At 43.9% G+C, this 21,311-nt stretch overlaps 1 protein-coding gene across 1 annotated transcript in view; it reads left to right on the top strand.

Moving 5' to 3' along the window:
• The window catches only part of tfam (transcription factor A, mitochondrial), a 39,871-nt gene that overhangs the window by 5,972 nt on the left and 12,588 nt on the right, over nucleotides 1-21,311 (top strand). The window contains exons 2-5 of the mRNA XM_080205245.1: nucleotides 7,098-7,237; nucleotides 9,381-9,451; nucleotides 9,674-9,823; nucleotides 14,247-14,342. Coding sequence (XP_080061371.1) covers nucleotides 7,098-7,237; nucleotides 9,381-9,451; nucleotides 9,674-9,823; nucleotides 14,247-14,342 — 457 coding nt within the window. The remainder of the gene's footprint in view (nucleotides 1-7,097; nucleotides 7,238-9,380; nucleotides 9,452-9,673; nucleotides 9,824-14,246; nucleotides 14,343-21,311) is intronic.

Below are 21,311 nucleotides of genomic sequence, written 5' to 3'. Positions count from 1 at the left end.
AGTCACACCTCACTTGGAGACCTGTGCTCAGTTCTGGTTGACTTATCACAGGAAGGATGTGGAAGCTATTGAAAGGGTGCAGAGGAGATTTACAAGGATGTTGCCTGGATTGCGGAGCATGCCTTACAAGGATAGGTTGAGGGAGCTTGGCCTTTCCTCCTTGGAGAGACGAAGGATGAGGGGCGAGCTGACAGAGGTGTATAAGATGTTGAGAGGTATTAATCGAGTGGATAGTCAGAGGCTTTTTCCCAGGGCTGAAATGGTTGCCACAAGAGGACGCAGGTTTAAGGTGCTGGGGAGTAAGTACAGAGCAGATGTCAGGGATAAGTTTTTCCACTCAGAGTGGTGGGTGCGTGGAATGGGCTGCCGGAAGTGGTGGTGGAGGTAGATTCGATAGGGTCTTTTAAGAGACTTTCAGATAAGTACATGGAACTTGGTAAGATAGAGGGTTATAGGTAAGCCTAGTAACCTCTAAAGTCGGGACGTGTTCGGCACAACTTTGTGGGCCGAAGGGCCTGTATTATGCTGTAATTTTTCTATGTTTCTATGTAAGCTGGGGGCGGCACGGTGGCACAGTGGTTAGCACTTCTGCCTCTCAGCACCTAGGACCTGGGCTCGATTCCCGGCTTGCGTCACGATCTGTGCGGCGTCAGTACGTTCTCCCTGTGTCTGCGTGGGTTTCTTCCGCGTGCTCCAGATTCCAAAGGTGTGTGGGTTAGGTGGATTATCCATTTGAAATTGACCCTTAGTATCAGGGGGACTGGCCAGGGTAAATAAATGAGGTTAAAAATGGGGATAGGGCCTGGGTGGGATTGTGGTTGTTGCAGACCCAATGGGCCGAATGTCCTCCTTCTGCACTGTAGGATTCTGTGAAGACAAGGCATCTCGGGTTTGATCTGACACTTGATTTTAGCCAAAAGGCTGAGAAATGTGTGTATACCAAAAAAAAAGTAGACTAGCTAATAAATTAACAAATTAAACAAACTAATATCCCCTTAAATAGATAAGTGTCTCTTTGCGCACCGGTTAGCTCAGATGGTATGAGTGCGTTGCTAATAATGCTTAGCTCACAGGTTCAATCATCGCTTCTCGGCCTTTTGGCTAAGGCTAAGACCAAGCCCAAGGTGGGATGCAATGCTTTATCCTGTCAGTTTGGATCTTGTTTGTCTCTCTAGTGGGGACCTTGAATTCAGTTGGATTTTGGATTTGGTTTTTGGAATAAGCAAGGAATGGATTTGAGTTTGCCCAGTCCATGCTGAGTATTGGCTTAGTAACTTTAAGGATGGAGTAAAAAAAATGCCCCCAACTCAAATGACTTGACCTTTACTTATACAATTAATATCAGTGTTCTGAGTTTTAAGGTCATTATATGCTGCAGATTTGTGTCTGTTAAGAGCAAAAACACTTGTGATACATACTTTGTAAAAGTCCTGATCTAAAACAACCTGTATTTTTGTCTTTTCTTTGTTGACTGGTCTGCTTTGTTGTGTATTTCAATTACTTTTTTGTCTTCATTTCAAGTTTTAATCAGTGTTGGTGTTTTTTTCATCATCTGTGTTGCAGCATAAGGGGCGGCAGGTTGAATAATTATCACAAGGAGGAAGGGTTATCCAATTTGCTTCCAGGATTGAATTAGAAATAGTCTGGCAGCAACTAGTGGTTGTTAACAGCATTGCATCTCTCAAAAGGTGTTTCCACGAGGCAGCAAAACTACGATTGGTTCAAACGACCACTACCAGTTTGCTGAAATGTAGTTAAGAAAAGACATCAAATAATGCAGAAAGAAACTGTCAGATAAAAGGAGCTTGCATTTATATAGCACTTTTCATAGCATCTGGACATTTCAATACACGTTTTGAGGTGCCTGAAGTCACTGATCACAAACTCACATAAACACCTACGTGTTTTTCTGAAGCTTTCACTGAAGAAATATTAGTCCAGGTGCTGGGGCTAACTCCAAGATGCTTCTTCAAACTAGTGCCACGGGATAGCTTATATCCGTTCAGAGACAGATGGGGGCTAAGTTTAAAGTTTCATCCAAAAGATGGCACCTCCACCGGTCCAGCACTTCCTCAGTGCTGCACTAGGGTGTCAATTTTGACGTTCGTATTCAAGTTCTGAGTGGAACTTGAACCCAGAACTTTGTGATTCTGAAATTAGAATTTGACCAACTGATCCACTTTGATGCTGATTGTTTTCAGTGTCACGTTGGCTTGCTGGGTGGAACTGTAGCCTCCAAAGTGGAGGTATTTAAGTTCAAGCTGCACTTTCAACTTGAGGCTAAAACTTCTGGAAAAAGCGAGAGACTGCTGAGTTGGCTGAGATGCTAACCTGAAGCTCACCCTGCCTGGTCAAGTGTGGGGAAGATATCTCATTCCCCTTGCTTGCTGTTCTTCCCTTTTGCCAATATTATTCAAATAAGTCCTAGATTATCTGGTCGTCCATTCATTTACCATTTGTGGAACTTTACAGTATGCAAACTGACTTATGTTTATCCACATAAATGATTTTATTTCAAAAGAAAGTTACTGGTTTTAAAACACTTCAGGAAGTACTTGAGGGCATAATAAGCTGGTAGTTAAATTTTGGCTTTTGACTTCAGGTCATTTTGAAGGACTTGTTGCTTTTTAATGTGTTCCTTTTTATATCCCTAAATTGGTAAGTGAGGTGGCTGTAAATAGATTAATATCTTTAGTGATTTTGGAAAGAGTGATCTTAATACTGCAGCACTGAAAGAATGATGTGGGTATGCCGGCGTTGGACTGGCGTAAACACAGTAAAAAGTCTGACAACACCAGGTTTTAGTCCAACCTATTTATTTGATAATATACTCACTAGCTTTCGGGGTTACCCCCTTCCTGACGAAGGGGGTAACCCCGAAAGCTAGTGAGTATATTATCAAATAAATAGGTTGGACTAAAATCTGGTGTTGTCAGACTTTTTACTGCACTGAAAGAAGACAGCAATGAGGAGACTAACAAAACAAATGAATAAAATGCAATTTATCAGATCCAGACGTTAGAAACGGATGAGAGACAGACAGAAAGAGCAAAGCCCATGCGGAACAATAGAGCAGACGCAGAAAGAATTTGGAAATAGGGGGAGCATTAAAGAATTACTGGAAGAGAGTTCACCATGGAAATGCATCTTTTTACAGAGGGAATCTTTTGTTTCAAAAACAGCTTACTGCACTTCATACTGTCTGTACTTACTATGAAGGTGTCCTACTATTTTCCTGTTACCTGAATACATTTTAGCTTTTTTTAAAGACTAATAAAATGTTTTGTTGCCACATGACTGTTCTAATAATACTTGGCCGAGCGGAAACCTGCCTCAGATTAGCTTGATGGATTAACACTGCACTTTCCTGAAGAACCTGTTCACAGGTCAAAAATATCCTCATGGACAAAGCACTAGGAGATTTATTAATTGCTTCTGAGTCAGAAAGGACTCGGGCACACAATCTAAACTGAGACTTGGGTGGAATTTGAAGGAATACAGTACTGCAAGTGGTGCTGACTTTCCGATAAGGGCTCTGCACCTTTTTAGATAGATGTGAAAGTTCTGCTCAAAGAAGAGCGGACGATTTCTCCCACTGTTCTGGTCAACATTTACCCCTCTACCAGCACCACCAAAAAACAGCATTTATCTCATTGCTGTTTGTGGGAGCTAACGGCATAACCAAGATAGCTGCCATATTTGCCAGCAGCAGTAACAATAACAATTAATTGATTGTGAAATACTGGAAAATCTAGAAGATGTGAAAAGCACTTTGACAAATCTTGGATCATCTTATCAGAAAATGTCAGTTTTCTGAGCAATATGCTCAACAGGTTAAAGGTTGCACCTGTTATATTTTTGCATGTTTTTAATCTGTTTATAATTGTGTTAGGATTTTCTGTAGATGAGCCTCTGGACCTTGCATTGAGTGTTTGAATTTGCTCTGTATCTGGGTACAATTTTTTTATATAATATGCCTAGGACAGTGAATAGAAAATCTTTTTTAGATTTGGCTTTTATTATTGGTTTATTCCCGTTCCTCCACTGGATTGTCCTTGTGACTTAGGTCAGTAAACGGCCTATCTCGACATGAGTTTTTTTTTGTTTGGCTGACCAAAGCTATCAAATTACTTCAACAAGCAATTTAATTAATGGTAATTAAACTGATAACTCAAAATAAAATTTAAATAATGCAAGTTTCCACATTTTTAAAAGTGAATTCACAGTGGAATTTATTTTGCATTGTCTGCATCGCTGATCCAGGCTCTGAATTATTTGTCCAGCGTTGTTACTGTTACTCTACTGTAACCAAGTTTTAAATGTTTTGTATTTATTCAATCATGAGATGTTGTCCATCACAAATTGCTCTTGGAAAAGTGTTGATGAGCTGCATTCTTGAACTTTTGCATTCCATGTAAGGTACTCCCTCAGTGCCATTAGGGAGCAAGTTCCAGGGTTCTGACACGGTGATTTAAAAAAAAGTGGCAATATATTTCCAAGGCTGGATGTGGTGTAGCCTGCAAAGTAGCGTGGTGGTGTTTCCCTGCCCTTGTCCCAGTAAGTGGTAGAGATCAGAGATTTAGAAGGTGCTGTTGTAGAAGCCTTCACAAGGTGCTACAGTACCTTTGTGGTAGAGGGAGTTTATGTTTGCAGTGATGAATTGGATGGCCATCAAGCAGGTTACTTTGTCCTTGATGGTGTGGATTTTCGAATGTTGCTAGAACTGTTGGATTGCAAGCTACAAGTCAAATATCTTTATCCCATTGCTTATGAGGCAGGAAGTTTGGCTAAATAGGTTAGTTGCCCTGACTCGTTCATTGTGCCTCAATCTCTTACTTTACAAATTAATTTGTGGCCAAAATTGAGGAAGCAGCAGCATTCCGAAAGCTCGTGACTCCAAATAAACCTGTTGTATTTTAACCTGGTGTTGTGAGACTTCTTACTGTGCCCATCCCAGTCCAACGCCGGCATCTCTACATTAATGGGGACGAAGTAGAAATGGCCTGGAGCTAAAAGTTTTTGGGTGTCCAGATCAACAACATGTATCGGCCTGGGGGAGACCAGGACTATTTAAGAAAGCCCACCAATACCTCTACTTTCTCAGAAGAATAAGGAAATTTGGCATGTCTGCTAAAACTCTCACCAACTTTTACAAATGCATTATAGAATGCATTCTTTCTGATTGTATCACAGCTTGGTATGGCTTCTGCTGTGCCCAAGACTGCAAGAAACTACAAAAGGTCGTGAATGCAGCCCAATCCATCACGCAAACCAGCCTCCCATCCGTTGACTCTGCCTACACTTCCTGCTGCTTCAGAAAAGCAGCAGCATAATTAAGGACCCCACGCACCCCAGACATAAGAACATAAGAAATAGGAGCAGGAGTAGGCCATCTACCCCTTCGAGCCTGCCCTGCCATTCAATAAGATCATGGCTGATCTGTTGTGGCTCAGTTCCACTTTCCCGCCCTCTCCCCATAACCCTTAATCCCCTCTCTTATCAAAAACCCATCAACCCGCGTCTTAAAAATATTTAGCGAGGCAGCCTCCACCACTTCAACGGGCAGAGAATTCCAGAGATTCACCACCCTTTGAGTGAAGAAGTTCCTCCTCAACTCCGTTCTAAATCGCCCCCCCTTTATCTTGAGGCTGTGCCCCCTAGTCCTATTATCCTTTCTGAGCGGGAAGAGTCTCTCCACCTCTATCCTATCCATCCCATTCATCATCTTATACGTCTCAATGAGATCTCCCCTCATTCTTCTAAACTCTAACGAGTACAAGCCCAGTTTATTCAGCCTCTCCTCACAGCTCAACCCCCTCAACTCTGGCATCAGCCTAGTAAACCTCCTCTGCACTCCCTCCAAGGCCAAAATATCCTTGCGTAAGTACGCCGCCCAAAACTGCACACAGTACTCCAGCTGCGGCCTCTCCAATGCCCTATACAGCCGCAGCAAGACCTCCCTACTTTTATATTCAATCTCCCTCACTATGAAGGCCAGCATCCCATTCGCCTTCCTGATCACCTGCTGCACCTGCAAGCTGGCTTTTTGCGACTCATGCACAAGGACCCCAAGGTCCCTCTGCACCGTTGCCTGTTGCAGTTTTTCGCCACATAAGTGATAATCCTTCCTACCATTATTCCTACCAAAGTGGACCACCTCGCACTTGCCAACATTAAATTCCATTTGCCATTTCCTGGCCCATTCGCCCAGCCTATCTAGATCCTTCTGTCGACTCTCCACCTCCTCCGCACAATTTGCCTTTCCTCCAATCTTGGTGTCGTCAGCAAATTTCGACACCCTACACTCGGAAATGGTGAATAGCTGAGGCCCCAGCACTGAGCCCTGAGGCACTCCACTAGTCACCATCCGCCAATCTCTTAAACTTTCTTCCATCAAGAAAAAGATACAAAAGCCTGCGGTCATGTACCAACCGACTCAAAAACAGCTTCTCCCCTGACTTCTGAATGGACCTACCTCGCGTTAAGTTGATCTTTCTCTGCTCTCGAGCTATTACTGCAACACTACATTCTGCACTCTCTCGTTTCCTTCTCTGTGAACGGTATGCTTTGTCTGTATAGCGTGCAAAAATCAATACTTTTCACTGTGTGCTAATACATGTGACAATAATAAATCAAATCAAATTATTTCACATCCCAACCAACTTAAGAACAGCTTCTTCCCTGCTGCTGTTGGACTTTTGAATGGACTTAACTTGCATTAAGTTGATCTTTCTCTACACCCTGGCTATGACTGTAACACTACATTCTGCATTCTCTCCTTTCCCTCTCTATGAACAGTACTCTTTGTCTGTGTAGTGCGCAAGAAACAATACTTTTTACTGCATAACAATAAATGCGACAATAATAAATCAAATTCAAGTAACCTGTTTCTCACGTTTTTGATTTTGCTCAATGGGCTGATCCATTTCAACCTCCAAACTATCTTTGCTGCATGGGTCATATCATAGTTCGAACTGACAGAAGATTTAGTACAAATGTTGAGCAAAAATCCCTTTTATTTTGTGTCTCAATTTTTTGTTTGATTTGTACTGCCATTCAATAGATTTGTGACAGGAGTCTTTCTTTATCCGATACAGTTGTGGATACAGCGGTGTATGCTCAGCATTAAGGAGATTGTCATTGGACAGCACCACCTCGACCCCTCCAAAGCGACCACTCAATGCATACCTGCGCTATGTGGTAGAACAGCATCAGGTTTTATTTAAACAAAATCCAGGTAAAAACAAATTATAAATGGAAATCGGTTTAGCATTATAGATGCAGTCCACTTTGGGCTATCTGTCTACAGCCGTTTTATTGTCTAAACGTTGACGATATTGAAGCATTGAAAAGTGTTGGTTTAAAATTTTCTCTTTTATCACTTTGTTTTACTCGTCATATCCTGGTTAATGTTTATCTCTTAATCAATATCATTTTATTAAAAAGAACAGAGGATCTCATTGCACTGATACTCGTGAGACTTTGCTGTGTACGAATTGGCTTCTTTTCAAAAGTGACCACTTTTCAAAAGCATTTCATTGATTGGAAAGAGCTTTTTAGCTCACAAGGAGGTTGTGAAAGATTATATATGAATTCGTAGAATTATAGAATCTCAACAGTGCAGAAAGACTCCATTTGGCCCATCTTGTCTGCACCGACTCTCCATAAGAGCATCCCATTCAGGCCCTCCCTATCACTGTAACCCTGCACACATTTAGCATCGCTAATCCACCTAACCCACACACTAAGGGGCAACTTAGCATGGCAAATTCACCTAACCTGCACATCCTTGGATTGTGGGAGGAAACCGGAGCACTCGGAGGAAAGCCATGCAGACATGGGAAAAACGAACAAACTCCGCGCAGGCCGTCTCCCAAAGCCGCAATCAAACACAAGTCCCTGGTGCAGTGAGGCAGCAGTGCTAATCACTGTGCCACCGTGCTGGCCCTCATTCTGTTAATTTTCATTATTCCTGCGGGTGTCGCACTGAATCTCATTGCTGTGCCAGTATTCAAATAGCAGTAGCCAGTTAGCATATTATTAGTTGCCTAGGGCTCTTTCATAATAGGCTGATTCTAAACAAAAACAGAAAATGCTGGAGAAGCTCAGCATGTCTGACAGCATCTGTGGAGAGCAAATAGAAGCTGATGTTTTGAGTCTGGATGACCCTTTATCAATTCCAGACCCATGAGAAATCAGACAGGGTTCCTTCTGTTCTAGTCTGGCCAAATTTCAGTACATCAAAACATTAAATAATCATCCCCTGCTCTCCCCACCTCTGCTTTTGAATATGCTGTGCCACCTTGTCAGACTGTTTGCCCTACAGCGGGTAATCTGCTTATCAATCCACCAGCACTGAGATGGCAGTCAGCACAGATTTGAAATTTTGCACTAGCTATTGGGTGAGCGGGCATGGAGGATGGCGGGAAGGAGAGATAGATACCTCTGGATTGGAGAGTCTCAGAGTATATGGCACAAGCTAAAACCTATGAGAGAGAATTGGAATGGCCATGGAGGGAAAGAGAGATTGGTACTGGAGAAAGAATTACACCATGTTTTCAAGACAATTGGTGCGCATTCCCAATACTATACAAAAATATATTCAGTTCTCAATATCATTGCTTCTGAGTTGTCTCCAAGTTTTTTGTCTTTTAATTGCAGATTTTGGAATTTTTTTTTAATTCAAATTCGCCAGCACGGTTTTTTATTTATTCCTGCAGGGGATGTGAGCATTGAAAAGCCAGCATCTGTTGAATTAGTGGCTTGCTAGGCCATTTTGGAGGGCATTGAAGATTCCACCACATTGTTGTAGATCTGGAATTGTGTATACACCAGAGCATAAAAGGACAGAAATTTTTTTTTTATTAGCAATTGATAGTTTCATGATCACCATTACCAAGACTAGATTTCAATCTCCAGATTTTATGAATTGAATTTGAATTCCACCAGCTGCAGTTATGGGGTTTGAATCTCAGAGCATTAGCCTGGACCTCTGATTTACTAGTCCAATGATGTTATCACGACACCATAACTTTTGAAATTATTTTCAGGGCATGTTTGAAATTGAATGCTTCCTGACTGCAGATTCCAAAGCTTAAATGATCAAACTTGAAGGAGAGATACATACTATGGGTTTGGTGCTTTCCTTGGGCTGTAATAGCTGAACCAAACCACTCATAATTCATGTTTGAGTGTATACTCATGGAACTGGGTGCACCCTTGGGCCTGACCTGTCGTGGCAAAATCAGTGCAGTTCCAGCTGTAGCTTTCAGTTTGCACCCATGGAGGAAACTCCCAAGTCTCTGAACTTCCACATTGCCCAGCATTTATTAGTTAAAATCTTTTATTTGACCTTGTATAATGGACATTCCTTGTTGCAGATATAAAGGTAGCAGAAAAGACTAAGTGGATTGCTCAGGCTTGGAGGGAGTTAACGCCGGATCAGAAACAAGTAAGTGCTTTGCGTTTGGCGCTCAGATGTTATTGTCAAGATCTAGATCTCGTATACTGGCTTAAAAGCCACATGTACTTGAAATTGGTAAGCTTTGTTTCTTAAAAAAAAAAGTCTCCCTCACTCAATGCTGCTGTTCAGCTCATGATTAAAAAAGGCTCTTTGTAGCTGCTGACCTAGAAGTATTTGAAGTAACCGAGAATGTAACTGTCTTCCTTCCAGCCATATGAAATTGCAGCAAACGATGCCAGATTGAAATATAAAGAGGAACTGGCAGCCTTCAGAAGTAAACTCACTCCAACTCAACTGGCCACTTTGAAAGAAGAGAGGAGACAAAAGTTGGCCAAACGGAGAACAATTAGAAAAAAGCGAGTAAGTTCTACATCAGCAATGTGTTATTGCTAGGTCGTAACTGTATATTCTATGCAATGTTTTCTGGTGGGCCATATAATACAGGGCAAATGCAAAATAAGCAAGATATCCCAGTAGACCATAAAGCAGTCTTGGGGAAGACATTAAATTGCTCTGCTGCAGACATTAAATGCGCACAGTGATCATAAGTTGCCTGGGAAATACTAAATCAGAAAGTGTACTGTAAGACCATTTGCACACTGCTTGGAGTTTCTGATCAGCAGTGTACACTGATAAGACCATAAAGCATTCTTGGGAAGTATAAAATCAACATTGTGTACTGATGAACAATAAAATACTGTGAGTGAGCGTATATTTCAATCAAGTGGTTGTGTTGCTTGTGTTGAGAGCACTGTTGGAATTTAAGTGGAACCTGTTGTCATGCCCTAACTTTACACTACTCCCCGTGGAAATGAGTCTTCATTTATTTCTTCAGAATTTCACATTGGTAACAGGGCTTGCCTTAATGTTTTCTTGCATAAAGTAATTAACAACCCAGTTATGTGGACAAGTGCAAGGTTCTGTTTAAAATGATACCAGGGCATTTTTCCAACTAGTATACCGAATCAGTTACTCTTTACAAAAACCTGTTTTAATCACAGATAAAACCCCTTCAAGAACTGGTAATAAAATCTGAGAGCGTACATTGTTAGATATGGAGTTTGGCCCATGCACAATAAGATGATCGATTCATTGCCAAAAATGTAGGTGTTAGCTAATTATCTTTAGAAGCTGAGTTGTTTGAAGTACTAGTACAGTTCAATCTAGTATATTGGCTACATGTGCGTGTTTTGTTTATTTTAATGAAGTGTTGTTGAAAATAAGCTTTATGGAAAAGACTATTGTTGCAATGTTGGAGCACTGGTTGTCAGTTAAAGAGGGATTAGTTTGAATCCTGGTCTTCATTATTACCTACATTCACTGCCTCGTATTAGTTTGACAATTTTGGTCTTGTTTTCTGTGAGAAACTTAGACAGCAAGGAATATTTTATTTGTAAATAGGGTAGATTATAGGCACTGGTTCAGCTAAAGAGAATATCTTCATCCAAAATGTAGACCTCACCATAGATGTAAGGTATTTAAATTTGTAGTTCTATAATCTCTGATGTATGGTTTCCTTTCTCTCCGCTCTTTTTATGGCCTCTTGTCATTTCTGTTGGCCTTATGTTTTTTCCTTTAGTTGACCATTCCTGTTGAGCTTTGTTACCCGATTGGTGGTCCTTACTGCTGTTTAGTTTTGTTCTGTATTATCACTTCTTACCAATTATGTCGTACTGTCTGAGGTTCCTTTCTGACTTGTCACAGCCTGCTCTGCCTTCCTGTCCTATCTTGGTCAAGGGACTTGGGGAATGTGCAGAATAATGAAGATGGAGTCCAAGATCAGCCACGGTGGTATTGAATGGTGGAGCAGGTTCATGGGCCATGTAGTCTACTCCTGTTCCTATTTGTTATGGCGAGAAGGGACAAGGCAAATGGGCAGGTGTTGCGTTTGTATGGACAGCTGCCGTTGGAAAGATGTTGGTGTGTTTGAGGAGTGGACCCAAATGTTGAGGAGGAAATGGTCCCTTCAGGATCCTCAAAGGAGATAGGAAAGCTTGCTGTAAGGACTCCTTTTCCTTCTCCCAGTTTCTGTCTCCATTGCATCTGATCTGATGGTATAACTTTCCATACCATCACATCTGGCATGTCTTCCTTTTCCTCAACTGAGGACTTGCCCTTATATGGTTGACGGAGCTCTCACCACCACCACCCCGCACCCCCGCCCCCCCTCCCCTACCAGCCTCACCCCAATTCTTCCTGGTCTTTATGCTAGTACTGGGATACCAAAGCAGGCTGAGTGACCACTTTGTGAAACATCACTGATCAGTCCATATGTGTGACTCTCAGCTTGTTGCTACTTATCGTTTTGATTCTCTAACTTATTCTCAACTCTGATTTTTCTCTCCATAGTCAGCTGCAGTGTTCCAATGAAGCTCAACGCAAGCTCAAGAAACATTACCTCATCTTTTGACTTGCCATTTTACAGCCATCTGGACTCTATATTGAGTTCAACACTTTCAGATCATAAACTCTGCCCTTGTTTTATTTAGTGTTTTTTTGCTGATTTGGGTTTTTTCTGTTTCTTTTCCAGTTTCTGTCCTTTGTGTTCATATGGCTGCTATCTTGCCAGCCACATCTTTTGTTTCTTTACTTGTACCATAACCATGCCTATGGATTTTATGCCATGAAACTGTGATAATATTGTGTTATCGCTTTCTTTTAATGTTTAAGGGGACTCTTCTAAAGTTCAGTTTTTTCTACACACAGTCAGTATGTCTGGATGAAATGCAGCTCAAATGCTGGGACAGAAGGATAATTACTCATTTTAGCTATGTAGTGCTTACTTAAGAGAGAGCCAATGGACTTTAGTTCACAAAAATAAGTCTCCTAGTGTTTTTAATTAAAGGAATGAAAGGTGGGTTGAGATTGACAGGATCAGGTGATAATGTGGTTAATGGGAGGAGCTAGGTATGTTGCAGAGAGAAAACAGCTTTTGAGTTCTGGCTGGGGTTTGTTTAAAGAGTTTTGCCAGCTGCTCTGAAAATCAGAAGTTCTCAAAGCTTCAGGACTGTAACCTTTTAACAAGTATATTTATGGCTGCTAACTGTATTTAAAGTGGTTTTGTGTCAATAAGAAGAATGTTGCTTTTTTTTTGTTGATTTGTGGGACATGGGCATTGCTGGCTGGGCCAGCATTTATTGCCCATCTCCAGTTGCCCAAGAGCAGTTGGGAAGCAACCATATTGCCTTGATTCTGGAGTCTCATGTCGGCCAGACCAGGTAAGGATGATACATTTCCTTCCTTGAAGGACATTTGTGAACCAGATGGGTTTTTTGGATAATCAACAATGGTTTCATAGAATTCCAGTTCCACCATCTGCCATGGTGAGATTCAAACCCGGATCCCCAGAACATTAGCTGAGTGTTCTGCTGGTTAATAGTTGAGTGGCACTACCACTTAGTCATTGCCTCCCCACAAGAAACTGAAACCGTGATGAGTTAGAAATTAGAGTTGTTTCTTTTCATGTTTAAATATTGTTCAAATGGGTAATAGTTAAGCTGCTTCATTTGTTAGTTACAGTTAAACTGTGTTGTTAAATTAAGCTTGTTTTACTAAACAATATCCCTAATTTGTCAGTGGAATCACTGCTGGAGTGAAGCATACTATTTCTTACATTTATGCCAAAATAGAAAAATTGTTGGGGTCTAGTCTGGTTTCCTAATGTAACTTGGGAATCTGGACAAGGGCCCAAACAAAGCTTTTTGTTATTTAATTTCTCCTGCCCTCCTCCAATCTCAGACCTTCCATTTAGCCCTTCTTCCCACCGTTCCCCCATCCCGTCTTCACTTGCTCAAAACCTGTTACGTTTCCAACTTTTCCTGGTTGTAGTGAAGGCTCACAGACCTGAAACACTAACTCTGTTCCAAACTCCACAGAGGCTTCCTGACCTGCTGAGTATTTTCAGCATTTCCTCTTGTTTCAGATCTCCAATAACCACAGTGTTTTGCTTTTGAATGTAACTGCTTTGAGCACTTTGAGGGAAAACTGGGCACACACTGAAATGCAGCCGGAAATCCCTGTTCATTGAACCATAGAGTCCCAACAGTGCAGAAGGAGGTGCTTCTGCTCATTTGAGTCTGCACCAACTCGCTTAAAAAGCACCTTACCCAAGCCCCCGCCACTTCCCTATCCCCATAACCCCACACAATTATCTGGCTAATACACCGAACCTACACATCATGGGACACGAAGGGGCAATTTAGCATGGCCAGTCCACCTAGCCTGCCCATCTTTGGACTGCGGGGGGAAACTGGAGCATCTGGAAGAGACACACACAGACGCAGGGAGAGTGTGCAAACTCTACACAAACAATGACTTGAGACTGGAATTGAACCTGGGCTCCTGGCGCCATGAGGCAGCAGTGCTAACTAGTGTTGTGGTTAAAATGTGCACTTCACACCTCTGTCCACATAGAAAGAGGCTATAGCACTTGAAAATTGTGTGCTGTCAGTTGGGAACTTGGCAATGTAGAGAGGTAAGTGTGTCCATAGAGTTCATAGAATCCCTACAGTACAGAAGGAGGCCACTCAGCCCATGGAGTCTGCACCGACTACAATACCACCCAGGCCCTATCCCTATAACCCCATGCATTTCCCCTCACTCGTCTCCCTGACACTAAGGGGCAATTTAGCACATTTCTGGACCAGTTTTGATGGAAGTGAGGTCATGCCACATTTCAATTCAGTAATTTTTTTGATGAAGTAAATAAGGCCGAGACATAAACCTATTTAAGACAGAGTGTTAAATGGACTGCTGCTCACTTGTAAATTTTTTTTGCTTGTAGAAGCTTACTATTTTGGGGAAGCCTAAAAGACCTCGGACAGCCTTCAACATCTTCATGGCCGAAAACTTTGATGAAGCCAAAGGTACAACTTCGCAGGTAAAAATGACACAGCAACAATCCTGATACTAGTGAACAAATAATTATGTAAAACACCAATCCGGCAGCTCACACCACCTCTTCCTCTCATTGATATCAGCACATACTGTGCTGGTTTCAATGTCCCATTCATTTGTCCAAGCACCTCTTTTTGAATGTTACATATAATTATAAAAGCATAGCAGTTAGAAGATTATAATGAAATGACTCTCTAAGAAACTGTGAAAGTTGGCCTCAATGTACAACAGTATGGTGTAAGATGATCCTAAACAAATTGGTACAACTGAAGAAGTGCAGTCTCAAAGAAAGATTTGTCAGTGAACGTGATTCCATTCAGTGCTGAGAATTTTGGTGGGAACAACGCAGAACTCTTTCAATGTTCATTTTAAATTAAGCTTCTTTGAAGTTAACATATGTGACCCTGATTGTTCTCTGGTTATTCTGTCTACAATGACACTGGATCTCAGCGCTGTGGAATGGAGCGCATCTTAGTTATGCCAAACCCTAATTATATTTTTAGATGTCATATAGTGGGGTTATGTGTTTTAAAATATAACTCTTATCAATTTCATCTGCATAAACTTCCAATTTTCTCCACTTGGAAGATGAGCTTGTTAAACTTCAATCTACAGATTTTACCAATCTTTACCCTCTCTGATTTGGATATAAGAACATAAGAAATAGGAGCAGGAGTAGGCCATCCAGCCCTTCGAGCCTGCCCCACCATTCAATAAGATCATGGCTGATCTGTCGTGGCTCAGTTCCACATTCCTGCCCTCTCCCCATAACCTTTAATCCCCTCTCTTATCAAAAACCCATCAACCCGCGTCTTAAAAATATTTAGCGAGGTAGCCTCCACCACTTCAACGGGCAGAGATTCACCACCCTTTGAGTGAAGAAGTTCTTCCTCAACTCCGTTCTAAACCACCCCCCCCTTTATCTTGAGGCTGTGCCCCCTAGTCCTACTGTCCTTTCTGAGCGGGAAGAGTCTCTCCACCTCTATCCTATCCATCCCATTCATCATCTTATACGTCTCAATGAGATCTCCCCTTATTCTTCTAAACTCTAACGAGTACAAGCCTAGTTTATTCAGCCTCTCCTCACAGCTCAACCCCCTCAACTCCGGTATCAGCCTAGTAAACCTCCTGTGCACTCCTCCAAGGCCAAAATATCGTTGCGTAAGTACGGCGCCCAAAACTGCACACAGTACTCCAGCTGCGGCCTCACCAATGCCCGATACAGCCGCAGCAAGACCTCCCTACTTCTATTTTCAATCCCCCTCGCTATGAAGGCCAGCATCCCATTCGCCTTCCTGACCACTTGCTGTACCTGCAAGCTGGGTTTTTGCGACTCATGCACAAGGACGCCGATGTCCCTCTGCACCGTCGCCTGCTGCAGTTTTTCGCCACATAAGTAATAATCCTTCCTACCATTATTCCTACCAAAGTGGACCACCTCGCACTTGCCAACATTAAATTCCATTTGCCAGTTCCTGGCCCATTCACCCAGCCTATCTAGATCCTTCTGCAGACTCTCCACACCCTCTGTGCAATTTGCTGTTCCACCAATCTTGGTGTCATCAGCAAATTTCGACACCCTACACTCGGTTCCCTCCTCCAAATCATCTATATAAATGGTGAATAGCTGAGGCCCCAGCACCGACCCCTGGGGCACTCTACTAGTCACCAACCGCCAATCCGAATAGCACCCATTGACCCCCACACTCTGCCTCCTATTTGACAACCAATCCTCTATCCACGCTAACACCCTACCCCCAACTCCATGTCCCCTGACCTTCTGCAATAACCTCTTGTGAGGTACCTTGTCAAACACCTTCTGAAAATCCAGAAAGACCACATCCACCGGCTCTCCTTTATCCACCGCCCTAGACACATCCTCATAGAACTCCAGTAAATTTGTCAGACACGACTTCCCTTTAACGAAACCGTGCTGCGTCTGCTCTATCAAGCAATTCCCCTCAAGATGCCTCGCTATTTCCTCCTTGATGACGGATTCTAACATTTTACCTACAACAGACGTTAAACTAACCGGCCTATAATTCCCCGCCTTTTGCCTGGCACCCTTCTTAAACAACGGCGTAACATTAGCCGTTTTCCAATCTTCCGACACTTCCCCGGAATCCAGCGACGTCTGGAAAATAACCACCAAGGCATCCACTATCACCTCCGCCATTTCTTTCAGAACCCTCGGATGCATTCCATCCGGTCCTGGGGACTTGTCCACAATCAGCCCCTCCAGTCTGTCAAGCACCGCCTCTCTAGTAACAGTAATGTCATCGAGACCCTCCAGTCCTACCACCTTTCCATCTCTAACACCCGGCAAATTATTCACGTCCTCCTCCGTGAAGACCGAAACAAAAAAGCTATCCAAGACCTCAGCCATATCCCCATCCCCTACCACTAAGTCCCCCTTCTCATCCTCTAAGGGTCCAACGTTCACCCTAGCCAGCTTCTTCCTTTTTATATATTTATAAAGACTCTTGCTATCCTTTTTTATATTAAGCGCTAGCCCAGCTTCATAGTTTCTCCTACCCTTCTTTATCAACTTCTTTGTCAATCTTTGTTGACATTTAAACCTCTCCCAATCCTCTTCTCGCCCACTACTCTTAGCTACTCTAAACGCCTCCGCTTTTAATTTAACACTTTCCTTCACCTCCTTCGTTATCCACGGCTTATTACCTCTCCTCCTACGGTCCTTTTTGACCATTGGAATAAATTTCTGCTGAGCACCAAGAAAGATCTCCTTAAAGATCCTCCACTGCTCCTCAGCAGACCTACCTTCCAACGCGCTCCCCCAGTCCACATTCGCCAATTCTTCTCTCATCCGACCGTACTCCCCTCTGTTCAAACAAAGGACGCGTGTCTGGGAACCCACTTTCTCCTCCTCCGTCTGCACCAGAAACTCCACCATACAATGATCACTCTCCCCAAGAGGATCCTTCACCGCAAGGTCCCTAATTCTACCCGCCTCATTACATAACACCAGATCCAAGATAGCTCGCTCCCTCGTCAGCTCCAACACACACTGTTCCAGGAAACTATCCCGGCAGCATTCCAAGAACTCCTCCTCGAGCCCACCGCGTCCAACATGGATTGACCAATCAATATGCAGATTGAAATCCCCCATAATTACAGCCGTCCCATTCCTGCACGCCGCACTTAATTGCGCGTTAACAGCCTGCCCCACCTCCAGATCATTATTCGGGGGCCTATAGACTACACTCACCAGCGTCTTCCTCCCTTTGCTGTTCCGAATCTCTACCCACAACGATTCCACCTTCTGCTCCTTGGCTCCTATATCATCCCTTGCTACCACCCTGACGCTATCCTTAATCAGCAGAGCTACGCCCCCCCCCCCCTTTTTCCTCCCGCCTATCCTTCCTAAACACTTGATACCACTGGACATTCAGCTCCCGGTCCCTGTCACCTTGCAGCCACGTCTCTGTAATGGCCACCAGATCATATCCATTTCTGCTGATCTGCGCCACCAGCTCATCCACTTTATCCCGAATGCTTCGTGCGTTCAGATAAAGTGCCTTCATCCCAGCCTTCACCTGGGCCCTATTTGCCGGAACGCCACCGACCATACTCACGCCCCCTCCTCCCTTTATTATTGGGACAACCTCGGCCTCTTCCCTTACCTGTACCCTCGCCTTAACTTTAGGCCTCGTAATGTCACCTACCCTCGCACCCTCCCCCCCCAATTAGTTTAAAGCCATGTCTACAGTCCTCTTTACACGATTTGCCAGGACTCTCGTCCCAGCACGGTTCAGACCAACCCCATCCCGCCCGAACAGGTCCCACCTACCCCAATACTGATGCCAATGCCCCATAAATTCAAACCCATTCCTCCCACACCAATCCCTGAGCCACCCATTCACTTCCTTAATCCTATCAACCCTATGCCCGTCTGCACTCGGTTCAGGCAGTAGCCCAGAGATAACCACCTTGTCGGTTCTACTTTTTAATTCCATTCCCAGCTTCTCATACTCCCTCCCCAGATCCTCAGTTCGCATTTTGCCTACGTCGTTGGCACCCACATGTACCACAACGACCGGATTCTCACCCTCCCACTCCAGGTTCCTCTGCAGCCCAGATGCGACATCCCGGACCCGAGCACCAGGCAGACAACACACCCTTCTGCGCACTTTGTCATTGCGACAAAGGACAGTGTCAATACCCTTCACCCCACTATCCCCAATCACTACTACGTTCCTTTTCACCTTCTCCTTGCCTATGTCCTGCTGCATCACTGTACCGTGTGCAGTTTGCTCACCGACCTCACCTCTCTCGTCCTCGTCCACACTGGAAGCAAGAACCTCAAACCTGTTATGCAGATTGAGAGGCTGAGGCCTCCTCTCCCCAGTATTGTAACTATGTTAAGAGTTTGTGACTTTTAAGCAAAAAGAAAAAGATGTGGTTTGCACAGTTAGGGCGGAATTTAACGTAAAAAATTCTAAGTGCTGAACGAATGTGGAAATGAGAGAATCATGCCAGTTTCTGGGGGATGCTTCCAGTCTTAGTCGTGTGGTACTTGGTCAAAAAAAAAGTCACAATGCAATTCTTGCCAGTAGGTGGGGCCAGCTGCTGAGCTCAAGAGGCATCTTTGCATAGGCATCCCAGTCTCCAAGTGTTCTGGGAGATCTCCTGTTATGTCCCCCATCCTATACAAAAGGCAGCATGGTGGCACAGTGGTTAGCATTGCTCCCTCACAGTGCCAGGGACTTAGGTTCGATTCCCAGCTTGGGGCCACTGTCTGTGTGGAATCTGCACGTCGTCCCTGTGTCTGTGTGGGTTTCCTCCGGGTCGTCTGGTTTCCTCTCTCAGTCTGAAAGATGTACTGGTTAGGGTGCATTGGGTCGTGCTAAATTATCCCTCAGTGTACCCAAACAGGCACTGGAGTGTGGCAACTAGGGGATTTTCACAGTAACTTCATTGCGGTTTAATGTAAGCTGACTTGAAACAATGATTGATAAATTAAAAAAAAATCAGGACCCACAACCGATCACAACTGATGACACGAAGGTCGGTGGTGTTGTGGATGATCTGGAAGGATGGCAAAAGTTGCAGCAGGACATAGATAGGATGCAGGACTGGGCGGAGAAGTGGCAGATGGACTTCAACGCGGATAAATGTGTAGTCGTCCATTTTGCAGAACCAATGGGATGAACGAGTACACTATCAAGGGCAGAAGTCTGAGTAGTGTTGAGGAGCAGAAGGATCTTGGGGTCCGGGTCCACAGGACTCTTAAATCGGCCTCGCAGGTGGAGGAGGTGGTCAAGAAGGCGTATGGTGTACTGACCTTCATTAATCGAGGGATTGAGTTTAGGAGTCGGGAGGTAATGCTGGAACTTTATAAGACCCTTGTCAGGCCTCATTTAGAGTATTGTGCGCAGTTCTGGTCGCCTCACTATAGGAAGGACGTAGAAGCTATTGAACGGGTACAGAGGAGATTTACAAGGATGTTGCCTGGACTGGGAGGCATGCCTTATGAAGTTAGGTTGAGGGAGCTGGGACTCTTTTCCCTGGAGAGACGAAGGTTGAGAGGCGACCTGATAGAAGTTTACAAAATGTTGAGAGGAATAGATAGGGTGGATTCTCAGAGGCTATTTCCCCGGGTTGAAATGGTCGCTACGAGAGGACACAGATTTAAGGTGCAGGGAGGGAAGTTCAGAAGTGATGTTAGGGGTAAGTTTTTCACTCAGAGGGTGGTGAGTGAATGGAATCGGCTGCCGTCAGTGGTGGTGGAGGCGAACTCGCTGGGGTCTTTTAAAAGACTCCTGGATGAGTATATGGGGTTTAATGAGATTGAGGGTTATAGATAGGTCTGTAGGTTGGTAGGTGATGATGTGATCGGCGCAACTTGTGGGCCGAAGGGCCTGTTTGTGCTGTAGTGTTCTATGTTCTATTCCTGTAGAGTTAGCCCCACTCCCTTAATTACTGCCACTGCTGCAGAGCTTCCAGCCAACCTTCCAATTGCAGCTGCTGCAGAGTTCTACCCCTGACCGCTGCCCCCACGAATCAACCTTCCCTTCTGCAGAGCTCCCTCCTTGGCACTGCCCAGCCCTGTCCCTAACCACCTAGGGGTCTTCAATGGCCTCTGGTGTCACCGGCTAGGACATCACGTCTGGTCGTCATAAATATTTGAATTGGATCTGGGCGCAAAGCCAATTTCACTGGCAAATCAGTGCCGGTAAGATAACGAGTGGTGAAAAGCGGGTGTGATCTTGATTTTTCTCACCTCGCCCCCATCTTAAATATATAACAGGTATCAGCAACATAATCTGGTGTGCTTCATTTCATGCAGAGGGTCTCCTATTCACTGATGTTGATGTTTGACCAATCAAGGTAGCCTTTACATGCAAGGATCACCCTTCAATAAAGTAACCTTAAAGTGACACATGGCAGGAACTTAGAATGAATAAATTTCAATTATCTGTTGGGTATCAGGTTTGCTTGTGAACTGCTAAACTCCTTTACTTTTCTCCCTTAAATAACGTGAAACAGGACAACACTAAATAAACTGAGCTCTCCTTCGGGCCACTCCGTATTGCTTTTTTAATCCAAATAGGTTAGGGCGGCATAGTGGCACAGTGGTTAGCACTGGTGTTTCACAGTGCCATCAACCCAGGCTTGGGTCACTGTGTGGAGTTGGCGCGTTCTCCCCACGTCTGCATGGGTTTCCTCCTGAAAGACGTGCTGGTTAGGTGCATTGGCCACGCTAAATTCTCCCTCAGTGTACCCAAACAGGCACCAGAGTGTGGTGACAAGGGGATTTTCAGTGGAACTTCATTGCAGTGTTAATGTAAGCTTACTTGTAACATAAATAATAATAAATAAATCCACCGGACGTCTGTAGGCTTGAAACCTTTGCAACCTCAGCTTTTATTTATTTGGGGTCAGCACTGATAATGCATTCCCTTTGGCCTCTGAGAACAGTCTGTAGCTC

Source organism: Carcharhinus amblyrhynchos, chromosome 17, assembly GCF_965287045.1.
Source record: "Carcharhinus amblyrhynchos chromosome 17, sCarAmb.v2.hapA, whole genome shotgun sequence".
Lineage (NCBI taxonomy): Eukaryota > Metazoa > Chordata > Chondrichthyes > Carcharhiniformes > Carcharhinidae > Carcharhinus > Carcharhinus amblyrhynchos.
Note: the sequence above shows the minus strand (reverse complement) of the source record. Positions and strands in the feature narration are given on the sequence as shown.